This window comes from Stegodyphus dumicola, chromosome 1 (assembly GCF_044657685.1).
Source record: "Stegodyphus dumicola isolate Sdum_Otavi_A_Nest chromosome 1, ASM4465768v1".
Classification (NCBI taxonomy): domain Eukaryota; kingdom Metazoa; phylum Arthropoda; class Arachnida; order Araneae; family Eresidae; genus Stegodyphus; species Stegodyphus dumicola.
In genome coordinates this window covers 240,386,285-240,411,241 of record NC_140768.1, presented here as the reverse complement: position 1 = coordinate 240,411,241, position 24,957 = coordinate 240,386,285, and the positions used below count along the sequence as shown (strand labels likewise).

Sequence of the window (24,957 nt, the reverse complement as noted above, 5' to 3'; positions counted from 1 at the left end):
ATTGGATTCGTCCACGTCGTGATTGTTTTAATTTTATTGACAAAAACAAATCCCTGAAAACTACCTGTGAAGGTAACGCCGAACCTCTCACTTCTAACTCTTGAAATTTATGCCTAATACAAGAACCGACGAATAACAGCGAAGTAAACCCGAACTGACATTCACTCTATGATTTATCTAAGTCAGCTACAGACTCCTCTTCTCTAATTATTTACGGATGTCTTGGAGCCTAGGAGTAGCAGAGACAACTTTAAGAACGGGAAAGAATCAGCTTTAACACTGTACAGAGAAAAAAATCATTTATTATTTAATGTCATATAATTTTATCTAACACGATTCAAGACACACTTATTTCAAGGCATTTTAATTTAATATTCTGTCATATAAATTTGTTGTGATCAATGTTTAAAGTTACCATGTAGAGAAACATTTTTGAAATTCAAATTCAACTCAAATAGATTTAGTAATAATTCAAGTCAATGTCGTTGGAAAGTATTCACGTTAACGTCATTCAGAAAAGATTATTGATTAGAATATAAATTGAAGTAATTAAAAGATAAAATAAGTAAAATTAGTAGTTTATTAAACTATATGCTAACGTAATGCATTTTATTTAGTACATAAATTATGTATGTTTTTATTTGTATAATGCGATGAGTAGAAAATTTTGATGACTAACTTTTCTCTGGGCCTAATTATTAGCTCTTTTCTTCTTGCTACGTAATACAAATGAGTAATGGTACAAAGTTATGGTGGAATCAAAACGAAATTTTCTATAAATTTTTGCGTGAGGAATGACTACAATTTTTATGCAGATTTTGTGAAATATTTTAGTAAAACACAGAGAAATAAAAGTAAATATTTTTCCAAATAAAAAACTAAAAACTCAAAGCAATATCAATTTCAAACACATATTAATAAAGTACGTACGCTGTTTAAAATCTGCTTAGTTACGCAGCCAACACGGCGATAACCACTAAAATCTGGTGGTGTACATTCAATTATCTTTCTTGCCATAACGAGAGCCTGCTGGACAAAAGGACATGGACACATCAATACGCCCCGCTGAACGACGGTCATTTGAGTGGGGGGAAAGCAACTAAAGACAGCGAAACGTCTGCCGCTTTTAGCGTTAATTTGGATGCAGAATGGGCAAAAGAAATAGTAGAATCTGGTTTCTTTTCAAGACTTGAAATGAAGAGTTTTTAGTTCAGGGTCTCGGCCACTAGGAAGGTTAATTTAAGATTTAACTTCAAATTAATGTAGATAATTACTGACGTAATTAGATTTTTGTAGCTTAGTTAACGTGACATGAGATCACTTGGGGTCATGTGATAGGAACCGGCGAATCAGGATATTGAACCATGAGATCATAGTAAATTCTTATATTGTCTTTTTACAAATTTATTGCCTTTATTTACTGTCTTTTTACAAAATTTAAAATGATATTAAAATGTTTATGATTTCAAAATAAAAAATTCTTAGAACTAACATTGGTTATTTATGTGTATACTGTGTGTTGTCACCAATATAGTCTGCTTGGCAAGATTTGCGCCGGCCAAATGGAAAAGTACCTTTTTTTTCCTGCTGTTATATGGTTCAAAGCACAGATTAGTACTCTTACCATTGCATTCTACATTCATAATAAGTCTGTAACGTTTACTCCACTCGTTTTGTGAGAACACCTCATTCGGTACTTTCCACTGAACAATATTCTACTTCAACTATACATTAACAACATAATGCATTTTCATTACTAATAGCTGTTATATAAAATAAAAAATCTGATGTGTACACCACATGACCTTCTTGTACGGAATATTAAATTATACGCATTTTTTCTTGCATTTCATTGAATTAAATCTACTTCGCTAACAGCACATAAACCACAATAGAATAAATGCATTCTTTAAAATTCACTCTAGTATTTGTTTACCATAGCGACACTCTGGCGCTAAATTCACTAAACAGTATTATATTTCGTTCATATTATAACTCATAACGCACAAAATTCATATCATTTAAAGAATAGAATTATCTAATCGTTGCCACATGTTCTATTAAATACTATAATAAAGCTAGAATGATGTATAAAAGAAATTAAGCAAACAAAACAAAAAAGAAACAGTTTTTCACAGACGATTGAGAATTTCTCATTCAATTAATTCAGTTCTCACTTCGGGAGAAGTCAAAAATACGTAAAAACTCAAAATATCTATATTAAAAATTACGAAGTAAATCTTACACACTTATTTCCTTGAAAAAATTCCAGAAAGGATTAAGCATGATTTGATTGGCAATAATAAATGAAGGCGTTATCTTTGTTGTTGCCAAGCTAAGTTTCTCTAGATTGGCAACAAATCCACTAGTCTCCTGTTTCAAATGTAAACATCAATGGCCGCCATTAAAAACAGGCTTAATGGCAATTAAACAACTTTAAAATTGCTGATAATTCTAAAAATATTGCACACAGATTTACTAAAAGCATAAAATCCTTAACCGGAAGATAAAAACAACATAATTCAATCATTTTTAAAGCACAAAATGTACAATTTACAAACATATAAGAGTAAAGAAATTGAATCACTGAGCCGGGTAACAGAGTGGATGTACGTTTGGTGCGGTCGATTGCAACCGAAATACGAGGTGCACATCTACATGTTATAGCTGTCTTATATACAAAATTTCAACGTTCTGAGGCTACTCGTTTTTGAGTTATGCGAGATGTGTACGTACGTATATACGTTCGTACAGACGGCACGAAAAATTCTCTTCACGATTAATTTTAAAGCAGTTTTATAACTTTTTTGAAGAAACGAGTCTTTTATTCTGTCCTTACAAACAGATATCACGCAAAAACATCGCTACATAGCATTTGATAGCGGTCAAAATGGATATTTTCGTTGAAATATGCTGCCTGAAACTTTTTGCGATTACAATACTTCCTTTTTACTTCATACAAGGAAGTAAAAATGTTCCTGAAGGCCTTTTTTGAATTCATTTCCATTATCCTTTATTTCTAACACTCTATTGGTCTCCACTATAGAATAGAAGTGAAGAAAAAAAATCTGATGTGTACACCACATGACTTCCTTGTACGAAATATTAAATTATACGCATTTTTTCTTGCATTTCATTTAAACTTATTGGATTGAATCAAATCTACTTTGTTGACGGTGCATAAATCACCATAGAATAAATGCATTCTTTAAAATCTACGCTACTGTTTGTTTACCATAGCGACACTCTGGCGCTAGATTCACTTTACAGTATTATATTTCATTCATACTATAACTCATAATGCACAAAATTTATATCATTTAAAGAATAGAATTATCTAATCGTTGCCACATGTTCTATTCAAATACTATAATAAAGCTAGAATGATGTATAAAAGAAATTAAGCAAATAAAACAAAAAAAAAAAAAGTTTTTCAAAACAATTTGAGTATTTTTCATTCAATTAATTCAGTTCTCACTTCGCAAGAAGGCAAAAATACATAAAAAATCAAAATATCTATATTAAAAATTATGAAGTAAATCTTAAACATTTATTTCCTCAAAAAAATTCCAGAAAGGATTAAGCATGATTTAATTGGCAATAATAAATGAAGGTGTTATCTTTGTTGTTGCGAAGCTAAGTTTCTCTATATTGGCAACAAATCCACTAGCCTGCTGTTTCAAATGTAAACAATCAATGGCCGCCATAAAAAAAGGCTAGCAGCACTTAAACTACTTTAAAATTGTTGATAATTCCAAAAATATTGCATACAGATTTACTAAATGCATAAAAACCTTAACCGAAAGATAAAAACAACATAATTCAATCATTTTTAAAGCAAAAAATGTACAATTTACAAACATATAAGTGTAAAGAAACTGAGATCCCTGAGCCGGGTAACAGAGTGGATATATATATATAAACATATTTATATACGTTTGGTGCGGCCGATTGCAACCAAAATACGAGGTGTACATCTACATGTTATAGCAGTCCCATATACAAAATTTCAACGTTCTGAGGCTAGTCGTTTTTGAGTTATGCAAGATATGTACGTATGCACGTACATACGTCCGTACAGACGCCACGGAAAATTCCCTTCAGAATTAATTTTAAAGCAGTTTTATAATTTATTTGGAGGAAACGAGTCTTTTATTCTGTCCTTATGTAGATATCACGCAAAAACTTTGTTAAATTGCATTCGATAGTGGTCCAAATGGATATTTAAGTTGAAACATGCTGCCTGTAACTTTTCGAGATTACAATATTTCCTTTTTAGTTCGTACAAGGAAGAAAAAAATCTGATGTGTGCACCACGACTTCCTTGTACGGAATATTAAATAATACGCATTTTTTCTTGCATTTTACTTAAACTTATTAGATTGAATTAAACCTACTTCACCGACACCGCATAAACCACAATAGAATAAATGCATTCTTTAAAATTCACTTTGTTTACCATAGCGACACTCTGGCGGTAGGTTTACTTAACAGTATTATATTTCATTCATATTATAACTCAGAATGCACAAAATGTATATCATTTAAAGAATTATCTAATCGTTGCCACATATTCTATTCAAATACTATAATAAAGCTAGAACTATGTATAAAAGAAATTAAGCAAACAAAACAAAAAGAAACAGTTTTTCACAAACGATTGAGTATTTCTCATTTAATTAATTCAGTTCTCACTTTGCGAGAAGGCAAAAATACACAAGAACTCAAAATATCTATATTAAAAATTACTAAGTAAATATCAAACGCTTATTTCCTCAAAAAAATTCCAGAAAGAATTAAGCATGATTTAATTGGCAATAATAAATGAATGCGTTATCTTTGTTGTTGCGAAGCTAAGTTTCTCTAGATTGGCAACAAATCCACTAGTCTCCTGTTTCAAATGTAAACATCAATGGCCGCCATTAAAAACAGGCTTAGCGGCAATTAAACAACTTTAAAATTGCTGATAATTCTAAAAATATTGCACACAGATTTACTAAAAGCATAAAATCCTTAACCGGAAGATAAAAACAACATAATTCAATCATTTTTAAAGCACAAAATGTACAATTTACAAACATATAAGAGTAAAGAAACTGAAATCTCCGAGCCGGGAAATAGAGTGGATATATATATATAAATATATTTATATACGTTTGGTGCGGCTGATTGCAACCGAAATACGAGGTGCACATCTACATGTTATGGCAGTCCTATACACAAAATTTCAACGTTCTGGCTACTCGTTTTTGAGTTATGCGAGATACGTACGTACGTACATACGTTCGTACAGACGGCACGGAAAATTCTCTTCAGAATTAATTTTAAAGCAGTTTTATAATTTTTTTGAAGGAAAAAAGTATTTTATTCTGTCCTTATGTACAGATATTACGCAAAAACATCGTTAAATTGCATTCGATAGCAGTCAAAATGGATATTTTCGTTGAAATAGGCTGCCTGAAACTTTTCGCGATTACAATACTTCCTTTTTACTTCGTACAAGGAAATAAAAAGGAGACACATTTATTCTAGTGCTTCCACAAAGCCAAGCATTTTACTTAAAACAAAGTTCGAGGAGGACAGGGTTCATAGCCACACTTTAGTTAAAAAAATTAGCACCTATAATGCACTTTTCAAGCACATTTTAAGAAAAAAAATTAAGCACCTGTCTAATTACAGTCAAAAGTCGTTAATCCGGACTCCTCGGGACTTCGGCGATTCCGGATTATCGATTTTTCCGGATTATAGATCATCAGTTTAAATCTGGTAAGATGGCATGCAGAAATTACAAAATTAAAAATATGAAACCGTAATTTATGAAATAAAGAACAATTATGATCTAAAGGGTGTCAAAATTTACAAAAAGAAAAAGCTTAATATTTATTTGTTTACTTTATTAAACATTTCCTTCAATGTAAGTTGCTTCGTTTCATGTGATAATACTTTCTCTTTAATTCTATTAAACAGACATAATTTCTTGTTTAGTTACAAAGTTTCGCTGTTCAAGTCCTATAATTTCTGTGTTGAGAATACCGACTAATTTGTCAATCGAAATGTTTTCGTATTCAATAACCTCTGGGTCACTTTCTTCACTATCGGAAGCAAATTATAATGACGAGGAACTTGATTTAAATCATATCAAAGACGGAGTACATCGAGATAAAATACTACACCTAGTACGGAATTATAAACCAAATAAAATAAAAACATCTGCCCTGAAGATAAGGATAGTGCTGACAGATTAACTTCCAATCCCCCGCGTGAAATTTATAAACAGATTTCAGATTTCAAAACATACTTTCGCTTTGTAGATACAAATTACAAATTAGTAAATATATATCGGAAATTTTATTTGACATAATCTTTCTAATCTATCATAATCTAATAATGACGTTTCTGCCCCCCCTTCTGCCGCAGAGCAGCGTGAAATTGATAAACAGATTTCGGATTTCAAAACATACTTTCGCTTTGTAGTAAATATATATCGGAAATTCTATTTGACATAATCGAAAGTTCAAGCTTACTTTTATAAAATTGCTCTAACAGTCTGCAAAAAATAATAAGCTGGATCCAATTCGAAGATTAAGGAACAACGCAATCTGCAACATTAACTGAATTAGATAACTTTAGCTTAGCGTATAACTCCGTTACACATTAAACGCGCATGCGCACAAACATATTCGCAGCCGTAAGGGTCTTACGCGCTCTCGTAAACGCCTGTGCGCATGCGTGAACGCGATGCATGCGCAGAAAGTTTGTAGCTTTGAGGTCCAGATTATAGATCATTCCGGATTATGGGTGTCCGAATTAACGACTTTTGTCTGTACATTATACACAACTGCATAACCTTAAAAATTAGACTCGTAATTTAAAATATGAGAAATGCAGTATTTATTAAAAAAGAGAATAAGCATTACCTCAAACATGGAAAATAATTGCTTTTCTTTTAAATTTTAAATAACAGTTCAATTTACAGAACTAGTTTACAATGAGAGAAAAAAAGCTATGCAGAACTAAACTATATTACAAGATTTAATGATGAAATTTCAGTTCAAAATAGAGGAAATAAATAATAATAAGACATATTTATTCTATTCGCTTGGAACTTAATAATAAATACAATTTATTTTTCCTCTCATATTGATATTTAACTAATTTAAATCTAAATTCTGAATGTTTTCTAAATTTTCATCGTACATCAGTTTTCCCTTAACAGATATTGCAAGCAAAGTAATTCAAGTAAAAATGAGGAACATTTCTGAAATCAGAAAACAGAAATTTGCTTCATGCAGTCATCCTTTAACAGTAAAAGCTTAACTACTCGCATACTTGAAAAAGAGGGGCGGAGGGGGGGGGAATTGTTCTTTAGATTTTTCCGCTAAATAAATGCTTTTGACATTTCGATACGTGCATCATATAAAAACAAACCAACGGAACAGAAAAATATTCTGCTTTGCAAGCACAGTAAAACTCTTTTAAGTGTTCATAAACAAATCTCGGACAAATAAATAATTAAGTCTTTTAAGTGTTCATAAACAAATCTGTTGAGTGACTCATGTTAACTGTTTCAACAGTTTCTCTAATAGATTTTCCACATTCAATATGCAAATTAATAACTAATTTTCGAATTTCAGGCAAAGTTTCTTTTCGTTTAGCATTCATGGCTGCACAGAGCTAAAAAACACAAGAATTCCAAAACAAACTGGAGAGAAAGACTGCAGACGATTTTATAAATTATTGCCAATTGCTTTTGAGACAAAAATAAAAACCCTCAAAAATATTTTTATTGTAGTACGTAGTAGTATCTAATGGTGTCCCATCACTTATGTGAGCCATTTTTTGCTCCTTTCCAAACAATTGTATTTTTATTAAATTACTATTTTAATATTTTGAGAAAATGTATGTTATGTAATAATTGTTACTAAATTTAAGTATGAAACACACCCACAAAAATTTTTTACATGTTTTTTAATTTATTTTATTAGTTTCTTTTTGTAAAGCACAAGTGTCCCATCACTTTTGTGAGACACTGTATATCAGTTTTCCCTTAATAGATATTGCAAGCAAAGTAATTTAAGTAAAAAAGAGGACCATTTCTGAAATCAGAAGACAGAAATTTGCTTTATACAGTCATCCTTTAACAGTAAAAGCTTAACTATCCGCATACTTGAAAATTGGCGAATATTCAGACAGTCGAGCGTAACTTGAAAACGAGGAGCGGAGGGGGGGGGGATAGACTGTAGCCGTTCTTTAGATTTTTCCGTTAAATAAATGCATTTGACAATTCGATATGTGTATCATATAAAAACAAATCAACGGAACAGAAAAATATTCTGCTTTGCAAGCACAGTAAAACTCTTTTAAGTGTTCATAAACAAATCTCGAACCGAACATCAAAATTAATGTATCTTTGCAAAATATCGCAAACGTTATTGCGCAATACGTGCGCCGTAATTTTTCCCTACATGATATTACGCAATTGGATTCAACAGCTGCAGGTATTGGGAGAATAAAGAACTAAATAAAGGAAAAGAAAGGATTGGATTGGATTATTCAATTATGGCAAAGCACACAAGGGTTATCTGACTGAAGGGAGGGATGCCTTCGTGGAGGACTTTGTAAGGGAAACTGTCTGGTATACACATTACACATGGGGAAAACCATGAAAACGCCCATGCAGCCAGCCCGTTCGCGGGATTCGAACCTCGGACCGAACTACCAGTGATCAGCGTCTAAAGGAAAAGAAAGAGACTTACGAATCTGGGGTGGTTTTCATTCTAATTTTCAACAGACTGCGTTAAATTTCCGGAATAGAATCATTCTTCACTCTGGTTGGTAGACCGCAGAACTTTTAGTCCTATTCAATACAGATTGGGGGGGGGAAGAGAGCCCGTTGCTTGTTTTGCAGCGAACTGCAACAGTTTCAATATTCGAGATTTTGCGAAGAAAGGGGAGAACCTCTTTATTTAAGCCATTCTGAATATTATTCCTTAGAAAACAAATCTTTGTTAAAACACAACCATTTTTGGAATTTACTATGCTTCAGCAGTTACTGCAACTATGTTATTATAAATATTCATACATATGCTCATAATATAAGCATAACGATCATAATAAACACGAATATGAACTGACCAAGCGGAACGAGAATGCAAATTATTAAGATCTTGATAGAAATTCAAACGTGTATTGTATTTGGGTGAGAGGAAAAGAATGCTGAATGTACCGGAATTTTCTACTTTGACCAACAGAACGACGGGCATCTGTCTGTACTCTCCGCACACACCATGTTCATGCAGAGAAAGAGGTAAAAGCTATTTCCGGGAGTATGATTCACCATCTGACATTCCATATTAGGAAGAAAAGTTGTTTATTTACTTTCGGCTTTGGTACAGGGTAAAATTGCATGTTCATTTAAGAAAAAGCACTAAAAAAAAAAAAAAAAAAAAAAAAAAAAAAAAAAAAAAAAAAAAAAAAAAAACACTAAAAACAAAAAATAAGAACATTTAAAGAAAAGTTAAGCACCTATAAAGGCCTTTATATTTTATTTTCAAATAGAAGGACTTATAAGCACTTATAAGGACCGCTACAAACCCTGGAAGAAAAGAAAATTTCAAACTCTAACGGTTAACAAACATACGTAAAAACTACTTCTATCATCAAGCCTGAAGAACTTCATACAGAGATAAGTATTTTGCTTGAAAACATAAATTAAAAAAAAAATTTAATTTAAATTTTAACAAACACGTATAAAAGTAAAAAGCAAATTTAAAGCCAAAATAAAAGATTTAATTCTTGAACTAATCTACAATATCATTTAAATTCAGAAGCACAAGCAAATAAAGTGCAAAACCAATCCATGAAAATAAATTCACTAATTTAGCAAATTAAAATTAAACCAAACAATTTTTTAAAAATGCATAAGTGAATGACTGTTGAGTAGGCAGGAGACAGACTTATCAAGGGGAAGTTGCCTCCAAACCTAACTCTCCAATCATTCAATTTGTGTTTCGTCATTCATGCAGGCAAGGGTAAAAGTCAAAACCAAAAGTAAAAAAAATTACCAATAAAGTGGTACTCTTAGAAATTAGCATTTAAGAATTAAAGTTCTAAAAGGAAAATACTATTGAAGTCTTTTGAGAAACAAGCAAGTAAAGTCAAGTATTAAATTAAACTTTTTTTAAAAAAAAATTTTTAAAAAATAAAAAATAATTTAGAAACCAATGTATTTTAGAATCCCTTGTCTACAGAAACCTCCCCGACACAAATATGCATATCAATAAAAAGAAACTAAAAAAGAACTATACATAATCTATATAAACCAATAAGAAACAAAAAGAACTAATACAATTTTTAAAAACAAATATATATTTAAAAATATAATTTCATATTTAGAAAATACTTAAATACTACAGAAAAATTTTTAAAAAAATACTTAAAGCAAGTAAATAGTAAGTTTTAATTCTAACTTACCTACTATATGAGTGTTGGGGTCTGCAAAAGTGTTGTTAAAGAAAGTAAGTTATGATGGCGCTTTATGTAGTTAAAGTTGAGTGTCAAGCTGCTATTTTTGTTATATTAAAAATTTTTTGTAAACATTAATATTAAAATAAAATTAAATTAAAAATTAAAAAACCTAAAGGTAGTAATTATCAATTATTTAGGGAGTTCAGCCAATCAAGAAATGTAAGTTTGCTTGAAGGAAAAAAAAGTTAAGTGGTATTGTGAATTAAAAAATGTAAACTGTTTGTAATGTGAAATGTGTGTTCTGTTGAAAAATTGTGTAAAATTTGTAAATAACGTTAAGTGAAAAATTTTTTGTGTGTGTGAAAACTGCAAATAATTAAAGTAATTAAGTAAAACTAAAATGTTTTAAAATTAAAGTTTAAAAGTAAAAGTTCCTAAAATGTTTTTGAAACGAAGTCCTTAAAAAACCTCTAAAAAAATTCCCAGAAATTTCCCAAAAATTCCTTAAGGAAGTTAATTAAAAGTTATATTTAATGAAAGAAAATATTAAAAGTTTAATGAACTTGATTTCAATTGGTATATCAAAACTTAACTAAATACTGGCTAAAGTATGGAAAATTAGAAGAAGAAGATAAAAATCTTCACTCAATTCGGGCTATAATTGAGACTTTTGAAAAGAGTTGGCCCTTTATTAGTAAAAGGAAAGAATCCAGTATTGATTAAATATACATACTTACAAATTTATTTACAATGAAAATTTACAAGATAATTTCTCTACTCTTCTATATCCTTCATTACCCTCCAGCTAAGGTTTAAGGTAATGTTATCATATCAAAAAGAGCCAAAAAATTATAAAGTAAAGTCAATGCCTGCCTTTTTAATACAGTCAAAAGTCGTTAATCCGGACTCGTCGGGACTTCGCCGATTCCGGATTATCGATCATCAGTTTAAATCTGGTAAAATGGCATGCAGAAATTATAAAATTAAAAATATGAAACCGTAATTTACGAAATAAAGAACAATTATGATCTAAAGTGTATCAAAATTTACAAAAAAAAAAAAAAAAAAAAGCTTTATATTTATTTGTTTACTTTACTAAACATTTCTTTCAATGTAAGTTGTTTAAGTTGCTTCGTTTTTTATGTGATAATACATTATCTTTAATTCTATAAACAGACATAATTTCTTGTTCAGTTACAAAGTTCCGCTGTTCAAGTCCCATAATTGCTGTGTCGAGAATACCGACTAATTTGTCAATCGAAATTTTTTCGTTTTCAATAACCTCTGTCACTTTCTTCGCTATCGGAAGCGAATTATAATGATGACGCATTTGATTTAAATCATATCAAAGACAGAGTACATCGAAATGAAATACTACATTTAGTAAGCAATAATAAGCCAAATAAAATAAAAACATCTGCCCTAAAGATAAGGATAGTGCTGACAGATCAACTTCCAATTAATTGCACACGCTGCAAAGATAAACAAAGTTTAGATAAACAAATAAAGTTTAGTTAAAGTTTAGATAAACAAAGGATATGCCTTTATTCATTTTTTTCAGCAATTCCACTTTTTGTTTAATGGACTCCGAAACATTCTTTTGCTTTGTAGATCCGTTACATATTAGTAAATATAAATCGGAAATTCTATTTGACATAATCGAAAGTTCAAGCTTACTTTTATAAAATTGCTCTAACAGTCTGCAAAAAATAATAAGCCGGATCCAATTCGAAGATTAAGGAACAAAGCAATCTGCAACATTAACTGAAATAGATAATTAGAGATTAGCTTATACCGTCTGTTATACATTAAACGCGCGTTCATAAACGTATTTTGCGCATGCGCACACGCAAATTTGCAGCCGTAAAGGTCTTACATGCATGCGTCGTGTCCGAATTAATGACTTTTGACTGTATATAAATTAATAAATTTTGGTGGTACTTGGTTATCAATTAGAACATTAATTAGCTTTATTATTTCTTCCTTTAAATCGTCTATTTCAGTACATATATTTTTGTACTCTGATTATTTGGCTATGAAAAGTGTCTTCTATTACTTTTCTAGAGATATTACGGTTCCAATTAATTAGTTTAATAGTATGAAAATGGAAATTCTTTCTTTTATCAAATAATTTAATTTTGCTGTGTTTAATAATTTGCAGGTCAAGGTATTCAATAGTATCTTGATTCGTATTTGTTTTATTAAGTGTTAAACTATTTGGGTAAATTTTGAATTGCTCAAAAGTAGAATTATTATTGAAAGTTATATCATCTATGTATCTAAAAGTATGAGCAAATAGCTTTAATTCATTTTTATTTAAACTTAGTTGAAATTTATATTCAAAAGTAAAAAGAAATAGGTTATAAATTTGTGTAGAACTGTTTGCTCCCATAGGAATTCCTCTAACTTGCTGAAATATCTTATTATTGAATTTAATGTAGTTATTAAATAATGCACAATTCAGATAAGTATTCCATCTTTCAATGCAAAGGATGTCAAGTATGTCAGGAAAAAGTTGTGGGAGTTGCATAAACTATATATGCACTAGCCTATTTTTAAAGATAAGTCTTTTCTAAGCATACATGCATCCCTTATATTCATAAGCAGCAATCTATTCAACAAGTATATACAACAGATATCCACAAAGGATTAATAAAACAATTAAATTAATTTTATATGAATTAAGTAAAATTTTTCTAATTAATGTAATTATGAAGGCAAATTAATATATATTAAATATAGCATGTATTAATTTTCTCAATTATTAATTAAACTTAAAAAAATTATAACTACTTAATTGATTTATTTAAAACCTTTTAAAAAAAGAATTGTTATAAATTAACAATTCCTTTTTTTTTTTTTAAAGTTAAAGAAGGAATTACTAACATGGATACTTTCATGGCTGTCAGAAGTATTTTCATATTTTGGAGTTGATGGGATATAAAGAATCATCGGAGATGAAGGCTGTTTAGAAGAGGCACATCCACAGAATCTCTTTGCCCTCTCAACATCTGATTCTAAACATATAATAAAAAAAGATACAATACATAATTTAGCAAAAAATGACAGTTAAAACTAATATAATATATTGCTGCACACATACAGGTTTATAACAGATTGAGAGCATGCAGGTTCAATGATAGGTTGATAAAATTTATTTTACCAAAAGAACACTTCAGAGTTTTGATATTTTCCACAGAAATACTTGTACAGCTGTTCACAGTAACACAGAGTACAATCAGTAATGACACGTCAAACTATAATCGGTAAAAGTATAGTTTAGGGTACCCCTTGGCGAAATTTGGCGGTACACGAATACCGATTTTGTGCAATTCTTTGACTCATTGTTATTCTGGCTTGTGAAGCGGCGATTTTTGCGCCAAAATTCGCCGCTACACAAAGCCAAAATAACAAGACAAACAATAGCACAAACTCAGTATCCATGTACACATAGACTTATTTTCACTTAAAAAAAAATCCCCGAATTGCAAAAAAATAGCATTGCGCACTACTCCTTTGACTTTATCCATGTACACGTCGACCTATTTTCACTTAAAAAAAAAATCCCTGAATTGCACAAAAATGGCATTTCGACCTCTTTTAACTTTATCCATATACACATCAACCTATTTTCACTTAAAAAAAAATTCCCAGAATTGCACAAACTTGCATTGTGCACTCCCTTTACTTTGTCCATGTACACATTGATATATTTTCACTTAAAAAGTCAAAGGAGCACCAAATTCTACAATATAGGAAAAAAAAAAAAATACATAATCTCAATAAAATACAATTTAAACCAAACAATAAAATAACATAAAAAAAGAAAAACATGTTATACATTTAAGCACTACCGAAAGCAAATATTCACTTACCGTGATTTTCGAGTTTGCTTCGTACACCCAGAGCCACGTAAAAATTAAAATATTAATCATATTCAAATGACTTTTTTCAAATCAGGTACTCTTTCTGATCGAATGCTTCACATAGTGACCATCTAAACCTTTCTTCCTACAAACCTATTCAAGTCCATTTAAACGGTTTTTACGTTCGACTAGAATCCTTCCTACATACAGGACACTACATTCCGCCATACTACCGTCTAAAGAATCAAACCAAAACACATCACAAAAAAGCTTACAAAACATCCCATGATTCAAAATTTCCCAGAATCATACACCCGATTACATCACAATAGGGTTTCCATAACATTCAACTACTCAGGCTACCATAAATGAAACAACAACTTCGCCATAATACAAAGGGTACCTTAAAGTCTACTCTACCCCTACAATCATTTACACCACTCTGCATCTGTGAGTGCAATCCAGAGCTTAATTCAATAAATAAACAAACGTATGCACCACGCTATTTTCATTTTTGCGCGCGGTTTGAGACAAAAGCATCTTGACGTGCGAGGCACGTCTTCTTAGCGCAAGTTGTTAAGAACATTAAACACAGAGCAATGCAAGGTGCAGCTTAAGAGCAAAGTTAAACCGGAGATAGTACTCGGAACTCGGGCTGAGCTAGCAGCTAACAACAATGACTGAGAGCAGATGCTCTCTCTGGCCTTACATAGTTTTCACTCGGTTGCCGAGATATTTCTAGTACTTTCTGCTTTCCAAAATTCTTGAAGGCAATATGAAGGATGAATTACAGTTAATATAGTGATCAATTACAATATCTATTATGGTAATAGAAGGATCAGACCTGTGGCGACTTTACACGATTTCTCATCAAATTACTAAGATACCCATTTATTCAATGTTAAATAAACTTGCTCTGTATTCTTAATTTTATGGCATAGTTTCTCTATTTTTTTTCAAGCTACATTACATGGAAAAATACAACATTTTCACATATAACTAAACTAAAATCATCTATCTATGTACTTAATTTGTAACGATATACATATACATACATATAAAAAAGGAAGAAACATTTTTGAGTGATATTAATCGAGTACCTTACATTTAAAGAGAATAAAAATTTACATATAACGTACTTTTCTATACAAAAAATGAGCACAATGACAAGGTTTTGCAAGATACAGTCGAAAGTCTTTAATCCGGACTCGTCGGGACTTCGCCGATTCCGGATTATAGATCATCAGTTTAAATCTGGTAAGATGGCATGCAGAAATTATAAAATTAAAAATATGAAACCGTAATTTATGAAATAAAGAGCAATTATGATTTAAGGGGTATCAAAATTTACACACACAAACTTAATATTTATTTGTTTACTTTATTAAACATTTCTTTCAATGCGCGCATGCGTAAAGTATACATTATGCATAGTCGAAATTAGAAAATTGCAACCAGAAAACTATTTGATGTGTATTCGTTATATTTATAACTAGCAGCTTCGCTCCAAGCCTTCATCTGGCTTTTAAACGTACCAAAAAAATGGCTGAAGGGAACACCAAACTTTAAAATTAAAAACTGCGTAGAATTTTACTCTGCAGAGTAACTTGATAAAAAAAAGTTATTATGTATAACAAAATTACAATGAAATAAGCAATATCCCTTAATACAAATATTAATTATCCTAATAAATAAATTAACCAACTTCCCTTTGCAAAAGCTTAAGAACTCAAATGGTATAAAAGAGGTTACGAACTTTGTTTCCTAAAAAAAATCACTCAAAACTTTTCAATATCTTAAAAACAGTGAAATGAGCAATAAATAACATAAAAGAATACAAAAAATTTTAAAAAGCAAAGTATAATTAATGATATTTTATCTTATATTTTCAAGAGAAAAAAATTACAATGAAATAAGCTATATCCCTTAATACAAATATTAATTATCCTAATAAAAATTAATCAACTTTCCGTTGAAGAAAAAAATCATGCAAAATTTTTCAATATATTACAGACAGTGAAATAAGAAAAAAATAACATCAAAGAAACTCAAAAAAACAAAATATCAGCGCACAGTTTTACTCTGCAAAACAACACCATCAAAAAAAAAAAAAAAAAAAAAAAAAAAAAAAAAATCAATAAAAATGTATTATATATATAAAAAAATGACAATGAAATATGCCAATTAAACTGACATAAGAAATACGATAAAAAATTCTTGTCAAACCCATATTTCTAAAAGAATGAAACTATTTAAAATGATACGATTTCATCAAAAATCTATCAACAACAATAAGAAAGGAAAATTGTTGCCAAAATCACATTTTTAAAGATGTGAGATGTGCACTCGGAAGCTTCATTTAAAAATCATTTTAAAAATACAAAATATTATCATTTTCCCAAAATTCTTTTTGTAAAAGCAGTCGCAAGAATGAAAGTTTAACGTGTCCAAAAATCAACGGAAAAGAAACTGTACATTTTTAAACAAACTTTTTTAGAAAAAATCTCATTGAAAAAGTATTAAGCTCACTTTGTTAAATAAATTCGTATTTAATCGATTTATTGAAACATGAGATTTATTTTAGGTTCGTAAATAGCTAAATACCTACGTTTTATGACAATGTGAAAATGGAGTGTGTAGAGTAAAATCTCGCTTTCCTATAGCCCATTATGCCTCAAAATGACGCGATTTCGGCACAAAACATGAAATAAAAAAATTCAAATTCAAAAACATCGCTTCGAGGTGCACTGGCTCTTGTCCAAATGCACCTATGTACCAAATTTCATAGCCGTGGGTCTATTAGCTTATGCGCTGCGCGAACGAAAGACACAGACACATACAGACTCTTTCTTTTATTATATGTAGAGATGATGAGGAATTTGATTTAAATCATATCAAAGACGGAGCACATCGAGACGAAATACTACTTTTAGTAAGGAATTATAAGCCAAATAAAATAAAAACATCTGCCCTGAAGATAAGGATGGTGCTGACAGATCAACTTCCAGTTCATTGCGTGCCAAGACATATTAAGAAAATTCGTAGCACGTGGGGGGGAAAAAAAAAACAGAATGCGACAATCCACGCTCGCTGAGTAATTCCCTTGCAGCTGAAGCGAATTCGAAAAAAATTATCTGGTGCCTACAAAAAAAAAAAAAAAGAGTGGAAGAAACAAGTTCAGCGCATTGGATTGGTTGGTTAAGCGGCGAGTTGGAAGAAACCACAGGTTACTGGATTCGAAGTAGTCGGTAGTTGGCGGTAAAACACGATGCAATTGGCGAAAAATTCTAAAATTTCGACAAAAATCACTTGAAAAAGGAAAAAAATCGTAAAAAATGGATTATGATCGTAAAATTGTAAAGACAAATGCATTTTCGTAAAAGTCGGCAGGTATGCTATGCGCAATGTATGCTTTACGCATGCGCGCATTAAGAGAAATGTTTAATAACGTAAACAAATAAATATTAAGCTTTTTTTTTGTAAATTTTGATACCCCTTAAATCATAATTGCTCTTTATTTCATAAATTACAGTTTCATATTTTTAATTTTATAATTTCTGCATGCTATCTTACCAGACGTTACTGATGATCTATAATCCAGAATCGGCGAGGTCCCGACGAGTCCGGATTAAAGACTTTTGACTGTACTTATTTTTCCCCAAATCTCAAATACAAAATATATTAATGTAAAAGATAGCTAATAACTTACCTTCTGATTTTCTTTTGGATGCATTACCAAACACAGACGCACTTGTGAAAGCACCAGGAGCTTTTAGTATAAAAAATAAGTATTCAGTATAATTATAACACAAGCTATTATAGTCTCTCATAATATTAAAAAAAAATGCAATATCTATGCTATGCATAAATAAGACACATGCCAACTCGAACTCTTAAGCAAGGTTCAATCTTCAAACTGGCATTATTTTATAGAAAGGCTCTATGCATTTCGAGGAAATATGATAAAGGCCTCTTGTATCCAAGGGACAAAAATATTCTGCAGCACTTTCACGGAAACTTCTGAAACAAGCAAAATTATATAAGATGATAGACACAACAGTTATAGCACTGCATATTAATCAAAAAGAATGAAAATTATGAGCTAACAAGGAAATCACACTTTCTGCCGACAGTTGCTAAGAAACTTTCAAGTGTGATCAAACTTGTGGAACAGACCAAGTGCTAAGTATAGCATTATGTAATCATTTGCAAACCTCGAAATAGGGCATACGAAGTTGCACACATGCTCATAACATTTTTAGGCATGGATGGGACACAAAATCATACAAATACACGTGAAATAAAATCTTTATTAACCACGAAACTTTCACTGGAATGTCCATATCAAAATCACTGATATATAGCTCTGTAACTTTTTAGAAAAGGAATCATCCCTCTCATCCATTTACCATACTCAATTGGCCCATTTACTGTACTAATATAATCCTTCCTCTGATAAATAAAGCTTGGTTGCCATAATAAACTGAAGTCAAGATTTTCCAAAATCGGTAAAAGCAATACAAAACATAACAGAACCCTACACAATCATTCTAAAAGATCCTACATTGTAGCGAAAAAATAAGAAAAGTATCCGAAGGGATAACATAAATGCGAATGTTTATGTCACATGGCCAGTTATTAAATAGACAAGCTCTGTTCATTTACATTAGCTTCCTCTTCCCTCGCAGCATCTGACACACCAAAGTTAGGCAAAATGTGACCAAAGTGAAGGTCAGGATTTTAAAACTATATGCAGTTCAAAACTTATGGACACAGGATGCCATCTAATGGTCTTTAAAAAATGGTTCAGCTTAATATGCATCACCCATCCTGTCAGTGCAATCTCCAGTGGTGCATCCATCTGGAAAGGGTTAAAGCAGAACAATTAAAACTCTGACAAAAACTGCATAAAATTTTAACACTCCAATTTTTTCATGGATATGAGAGTAATTTTTATGGAATGAAGAAAAAAGTTTTATTCAGGGAATAAAAAATGACGTTAATTATTATTATCATTTACTAGATATGGAAAAGAAAGAAGACAAAGGAAAAAAAAAAAAATCTCTACTGCAGGCTATTACTGGAATCTCAAGCTAATGCTAATTTATATTAAATTAGGAAATGTATATTAAAAAAATCAGCATCCTCTTTCTCTGTATTTTTCTGATCTTCATTGCTGATTCAAAACCAAGTTCCAATGTAACAACTTTAAAATAATGAATTACTTGCAAACACCATTTCATATTCATTAAAATTATCGCCTTTTTGACAAAAAAAAAAAAAAAAAAAAAAAAAAACCTCCAATTTACAAACAAGATGTCTGAGAAATGTTCCACATTCAATAAACCTACCAACTAAATTCCTATTGTAAAAAAAAAAAAAAAAAAAAAAAAAAAAAAAAAAAAAAAAAAGCGTACGCTAAAGAATGAAATGTCACAAACAATTCAGATTAACTCGATAACACACAGGATAATTTCCTGGGTTAATCCAAGAACAGTTAAGAAAACCCACAAAATAGGAATAACCAAGATTATAGTTAAAAAAAAATAGTAACCAATTTATCTGCACTTTCAAGTTGCTTAATTTAAAGTTCACCAGATAAAAAAAAAAAAAAAAGGGGGGGTGGGGTGGGGGGTATTCAAAATTTTCTCTTCTTTAACATACACTTTGTTTCACTCTATTTCTTCTTACCTTGTATGCATTTCTTTCTCAGTTCATAGTGAAGAAAAGTTAAAAAAAAAAAAGGGGGGGGGAGCTATTAGATTGTGCATTTTCTTCTTTTTCTTGTACAGTGGAACCTCGAGATACGCGTTTTTTATTCATTTCAGCATTAAGCTCACATAGCAAATTTCTCATATCTAGAAACAAACTTCGCCATTGAAAATAATGGAGATCCAGTTAATCTGTTCTGCACCCCCAAAAATATCAACATAAAAATGAATTTTTCTAATAAATAACACTGGTAAATAATATAATCGTAGTTTACCTTTATGATAGCTTCTGACACCGACCTTTTAGCTGCTTCTCGTTAATCCACACCAACAACAGCTTGTAAGAGTTTTGGTGGCGCTTGGAAGTAACGGTAACTCCTTAGGCTGCATCAGGTTTCTTAATTTCTTCAGAATAGTGCAAATCTTTGATGTTAAAAGGCCGTAAGTCTTTGCCAATTCCATCACACTTACACCATGATTGTTTATCTATGATTTCTTTCTTAATTTCAATGCACATGGCTTCCTTATTTTTCTTTACAGTGCTATCTGATACCACAATCGGGAGGCATCATGAAATAATTATTTTCACATTAAATGTAATAAACAATTGACTCGCAAGCGCACAAACACATAGATGAAGAGACACCAAGTGATCTGAGGAGAGGATTCCCCAAGTCGAGCCAGATCAGGAAATGACGCCACGCATACCAACAACCTGGTTCATTGCTCATTACTTGAGTCAATGTTTGTATTTAGAGACAAATTTTTCGCTCATACTTTCCTCATATCTCGAGGTTCCACTGTACTTTCTGCATACATTTCATTTTACATAGATAGCATTTTATATTTTTCCCACTGTTCTGCAATAAACAAAATTTTATTTTTAGACAGAGCCTGTTTAATCTACCCCCAGGTAATAGGTGACTGCAATAATAAGCAACAGGAGTCAGCAAAACCTATATAACAGGACTATAGTTTTGAAGAATGAAGTGAATGTTCTTCAGCTGCAGGAATGAAAATAATGGAAAGTCTTACCTAGGTACAGACTTTTCCCCAATCATTGTCATTTCCACAGCCAAGAAAGAAAGTTCGATTTAACCTTTAAAACTAGTCCTAAAAATTCACTCAAATTTATACTATTTCTTGTCACTTTTTATCAGCTGCTTTAATATTTACTTCAAATTCTGTTTTTCTCAAAGTATTTCTACAAAAGCCATACCTTTTATAACTTTTTATGAATCTCTTTGCATTTTATATTCAAAAGACTGTGCTATAATTGTCACTTCTTTCATTATTATTTATTTACATCAGTGAACGCTTCCAGCATAATGACACAGAATATTTTTACTTCTTGCAGAAGAGGGATTTGTATCATTTTCTCTTAAAATGCATAGAACTTTCAATTTTACAAATTTTTAATGGCATTTGTTATTTAAATGACACTAAAAGCTCTCTTGGTAACAGAATGTGCCAAAGCAGCAATCCTACTCACAGCTCTTCATAAACTGCTGCCCTATGGGCAACATGGCAACAGTTCTGACCACAGTCACTTAAAAATCTGTCTGTCAAAAGACAGCTCCGAGTAATGTTATTGCGCTGGTGCAGTCCATTAACAAGAGGGCTTGTGGCCACTATTTAAAACAACAGATGCCATAATACAAACTTTGTTCAATTAATAGCTTTCTTCCAAAGGGTGAAAATAAATTGAACTGAGAAAGTTATAAATACCTTTAGTAAAGACAGTTTGTTGCTTCAGTTGAAATTAAACAACTCCTGAAAACAAAACTAAATTCAGGTGACTAATAATAAGTCTTATCTAATTCCATTACAATGCTGGATTCACTCCATCTTGTAGGAATAGTTGGAAATTTCACCATGGTACTGGAACAATGATCTCTTTCCTTCCACAGCAGATGTATTTTTGAAGAAACCACTCACTAGGTTAAATGAATTTTATACACCACACCAAAATCACTTGAAATTGGTAAATAAAAATAACATCAAACAACTTAAATTGGCTGCTGATGTCATTTTTGTTTACCCATGTTATAGTATTCACCATTTTAATATGCTATCGAACACTCGCAGTAAGAAGCACAATTGCAGAGTTGTCCATGAAATGCAGAGGACACACATGGCTGATTGAGTATGTAGGATAACTTAACACCATTGATCACGTTCAAAGCAGTACATGCAAGTGAGTGGCAAATAATGGAACATAACACAATTTTTTAAAATTCACTGTATGTAGGAAGCTGGCAGGAAATGCTGAATCTCAACTTGGCTCATCTGGCAGTTGTTACAAATACAATGAAATTCTTAAAATTGAAGTTGTGTAATGAAATTTAGGTACTTTAAAAATGTATGTATTATTGAAATAAATGCTTAAAAACCTTCATGGTTAATTTTAAAATGGGTCTGTTAATAGTAAGCAGATTTTCACAAACTGATTTTTAAGTAAAAATTAAAACATCATCTTCTCATGGATGAATAAAAAAATTTAACAGCTGTATACATTTAAAATATTTGTACGATATACAAAGTTGGATTCAAAAACTCGGAGACTGCCTTGATAAGCTCTTACAGATTAAATTGCTAAAACATATTCCAGCTCTAAAAATACCAATTGCAACAATACATTTTTGACAGAATATTTGAAGCATTTTTGGAACCCATTTTTTAGATGCTTCTCATTCAGTGTTGTCCTTTTTAACTGTTTCATGTTGGAAAATTGTAAATAATTCTAACATGCTGGAAAATAATCAGTAGATGTGCTGACTCAGGAAACAGATGGAAGTTGGCTGGTGTGAAATCAGGTAAATACAATGACAGATGCAGATACTGGGTTTAAGATTCCTATTCTGGCAAGAAATTCATAAATCAGGAACATTTTCATATAAAAGCATCTACGATTTACAGATCTAAAACTGAAAGTCAAATAAATAATATGTTTGACATCAAACTATCACTTGCACTGGTGGTTATTTTAAAATCCTTTCTTGTCTGCTGGCTTATACATTGCAGCAACATGTACAATTTTCCAATCCTTTCATATAACAGGTCTAATTTTATGGTCATCCTCTTTAAATCTTCCTAAAATTATAGAAATGAAGCCCCATGATGATTCCGAAATGCCGTACCAGCATTAATCCCTTCAACATTTTAGAGGTTTATATCGGAAATCTGGCTAACACAAACACATCATACAATGCTCAAACAATATTTTCCTCATATTGTCAGTCACGATACACCTTACTCAAAATACCCATACTGCACTGAAGGAATCATTTGATTTAACTAGATAAAAATAACCCTATATTTCTGGAGGAAACTTTTGAAGCATTTTGCATTACTGATCAACCATTATATTCAACTTGATTATTTTCCTAGATATTTAAAACACTGATGCCATTCAAAGACTGTACCTGGATATGTATAAGAAGAACCATTTAATGTAAACAATTTGATTGTTCTGGAGGAAGCTTTTGAAGTTTTCTCATCATCTGACACTATAGTTGACCACTTTCATTTTGGTATCTCCCCTGAAAATTACCCAAAACTTTGATACCGTTCAATGAATCTTACGACTGTAAACCTTCTTCATAATTTCATTAGCTTATGTTATATGCACACAGAACATAAATGCTCCCATTTTGTTTAAAAAATAATATTTTTCACACATTGCCAATAATTACTAACCCAGAATATTCATATCTATCTAAGGAACCACTTGACATAACTGGATAAAGCTACTCATCACAGGGAGGAGGGGGTATGATAAAATGCATTTGAGGAACTACACTAGATTTGTTACACCAAGTCCACTCTCCTATGTACACAATCCCCAAAACTTTAAAACCTATGGTGTACACATATATCTATATATTTAATTTCTGAATAAAGGCTACTTCAGGTTACTTCCCTTTTTCGCAGATGATGCAGTGTTCTCAATATTCACAGTATGCTCCAGCATGTGATTGTATGCGACAGCACACACATAATAATTTACTAATGAAGTAGGATTACCTTCATTAATTTCCAACTTTAATATTCACCACGATAACTACAAATTAAGTAAGAACGTTTTCTCAAATTTTAATGTCTTCAAAATGCTTAAGAGATATAGGAAAAAATTCATAGAATTTCCTCTTGTAGAAATAACAGTTCAAATTACACTGTTTTAAGTTTTCCACATATTCAATTATTTTCCATACAAATTCAGTATTATATCCAAGCCAATTTAAATTGATTGATACTAAAGGACAGTTGTGTTTCATTTTGTGATGGGAAGCCCATTAACATACTTTTCACTTTCCACTATGTAAGAATACTGTATGTAATTTGCATTGGAAATTTACTTTGCCCGTACAGTTGTCATGAAACTTCACACTCTGTTCCAAAGGAAGGCAGTATTATAATTCTGTTAAATATAATTCATTTTCGTTCTTGATCACAAATTTCTGAAAAGATAATTCATTCCTCCATGTGCTATTCAATTTCATATGATACTTACAAGTGGTAGCAGAAACTTTCTTGACTGGATACACTAATTTATGGAGAAAACCCCTGCAAAGACAAATTTCAAATATACTAAACAAAGATAAAATGATAATACTCCTCTTATACATTCAAATTTTAAAACATTATTATAAAGACCAACTTAACTAATGGAATCAGAAAAGGTATGAAACTTTTTTTTTTAAATGTGTTCTATAAAGTTTATTTGTGATACAAAATCAGAAATAATTGAGTCGGTGAAAAGGAATTTAAAATACTGCCCTCGCGGCAAAAATATTTAATTTTTAATCTAAAAAAAATAGCAGCATAATGAAAAGTTATATGAAAAAAATCTGATGTGTACACCATATGACTTCCTTGTATGGAATATTAAATTATACGCATTTTTTCCTACA

The 24,957-nt window shown here is 31.0% G+C and overlaps 1 protein-coding gene across 3 annotated transcripts in view; it reads right to left on the bottom strand.

Annotated features, from left to right (window-relative positions):
- The window catches only part of LOC118190739 (E3 ubiquitin-protein ligase Mdm2-like), a 140,142-nt gene that overhangs the window by 71,511 nt on the left and 43,674 nt on the right, over window positions 1–24,957 (bottom strand). For all 3 annotated transcript variants that reach the window (XM_085826743.1, XM_085826735.1, XM_085826738.1), the window contains 3 exons: window positions 24,558–24,610; window positions 18,043–18,102; window positions 13,354–13,484 (listed from right to left, as the gene is read on the bottom strand). In XM_085826743.1, the coding sequence (XP_085682869.1) occupies window positions 13,354–13,484; window positions 18,043–18,102; window positions 24,558–24,610 (244 nt within the window). The remainder of the gene's footprint in view (window positions 1–13,353; window positions 13,485–18,042; window positions 18,103–24,557; window positions 24,611–24,957) is intronic.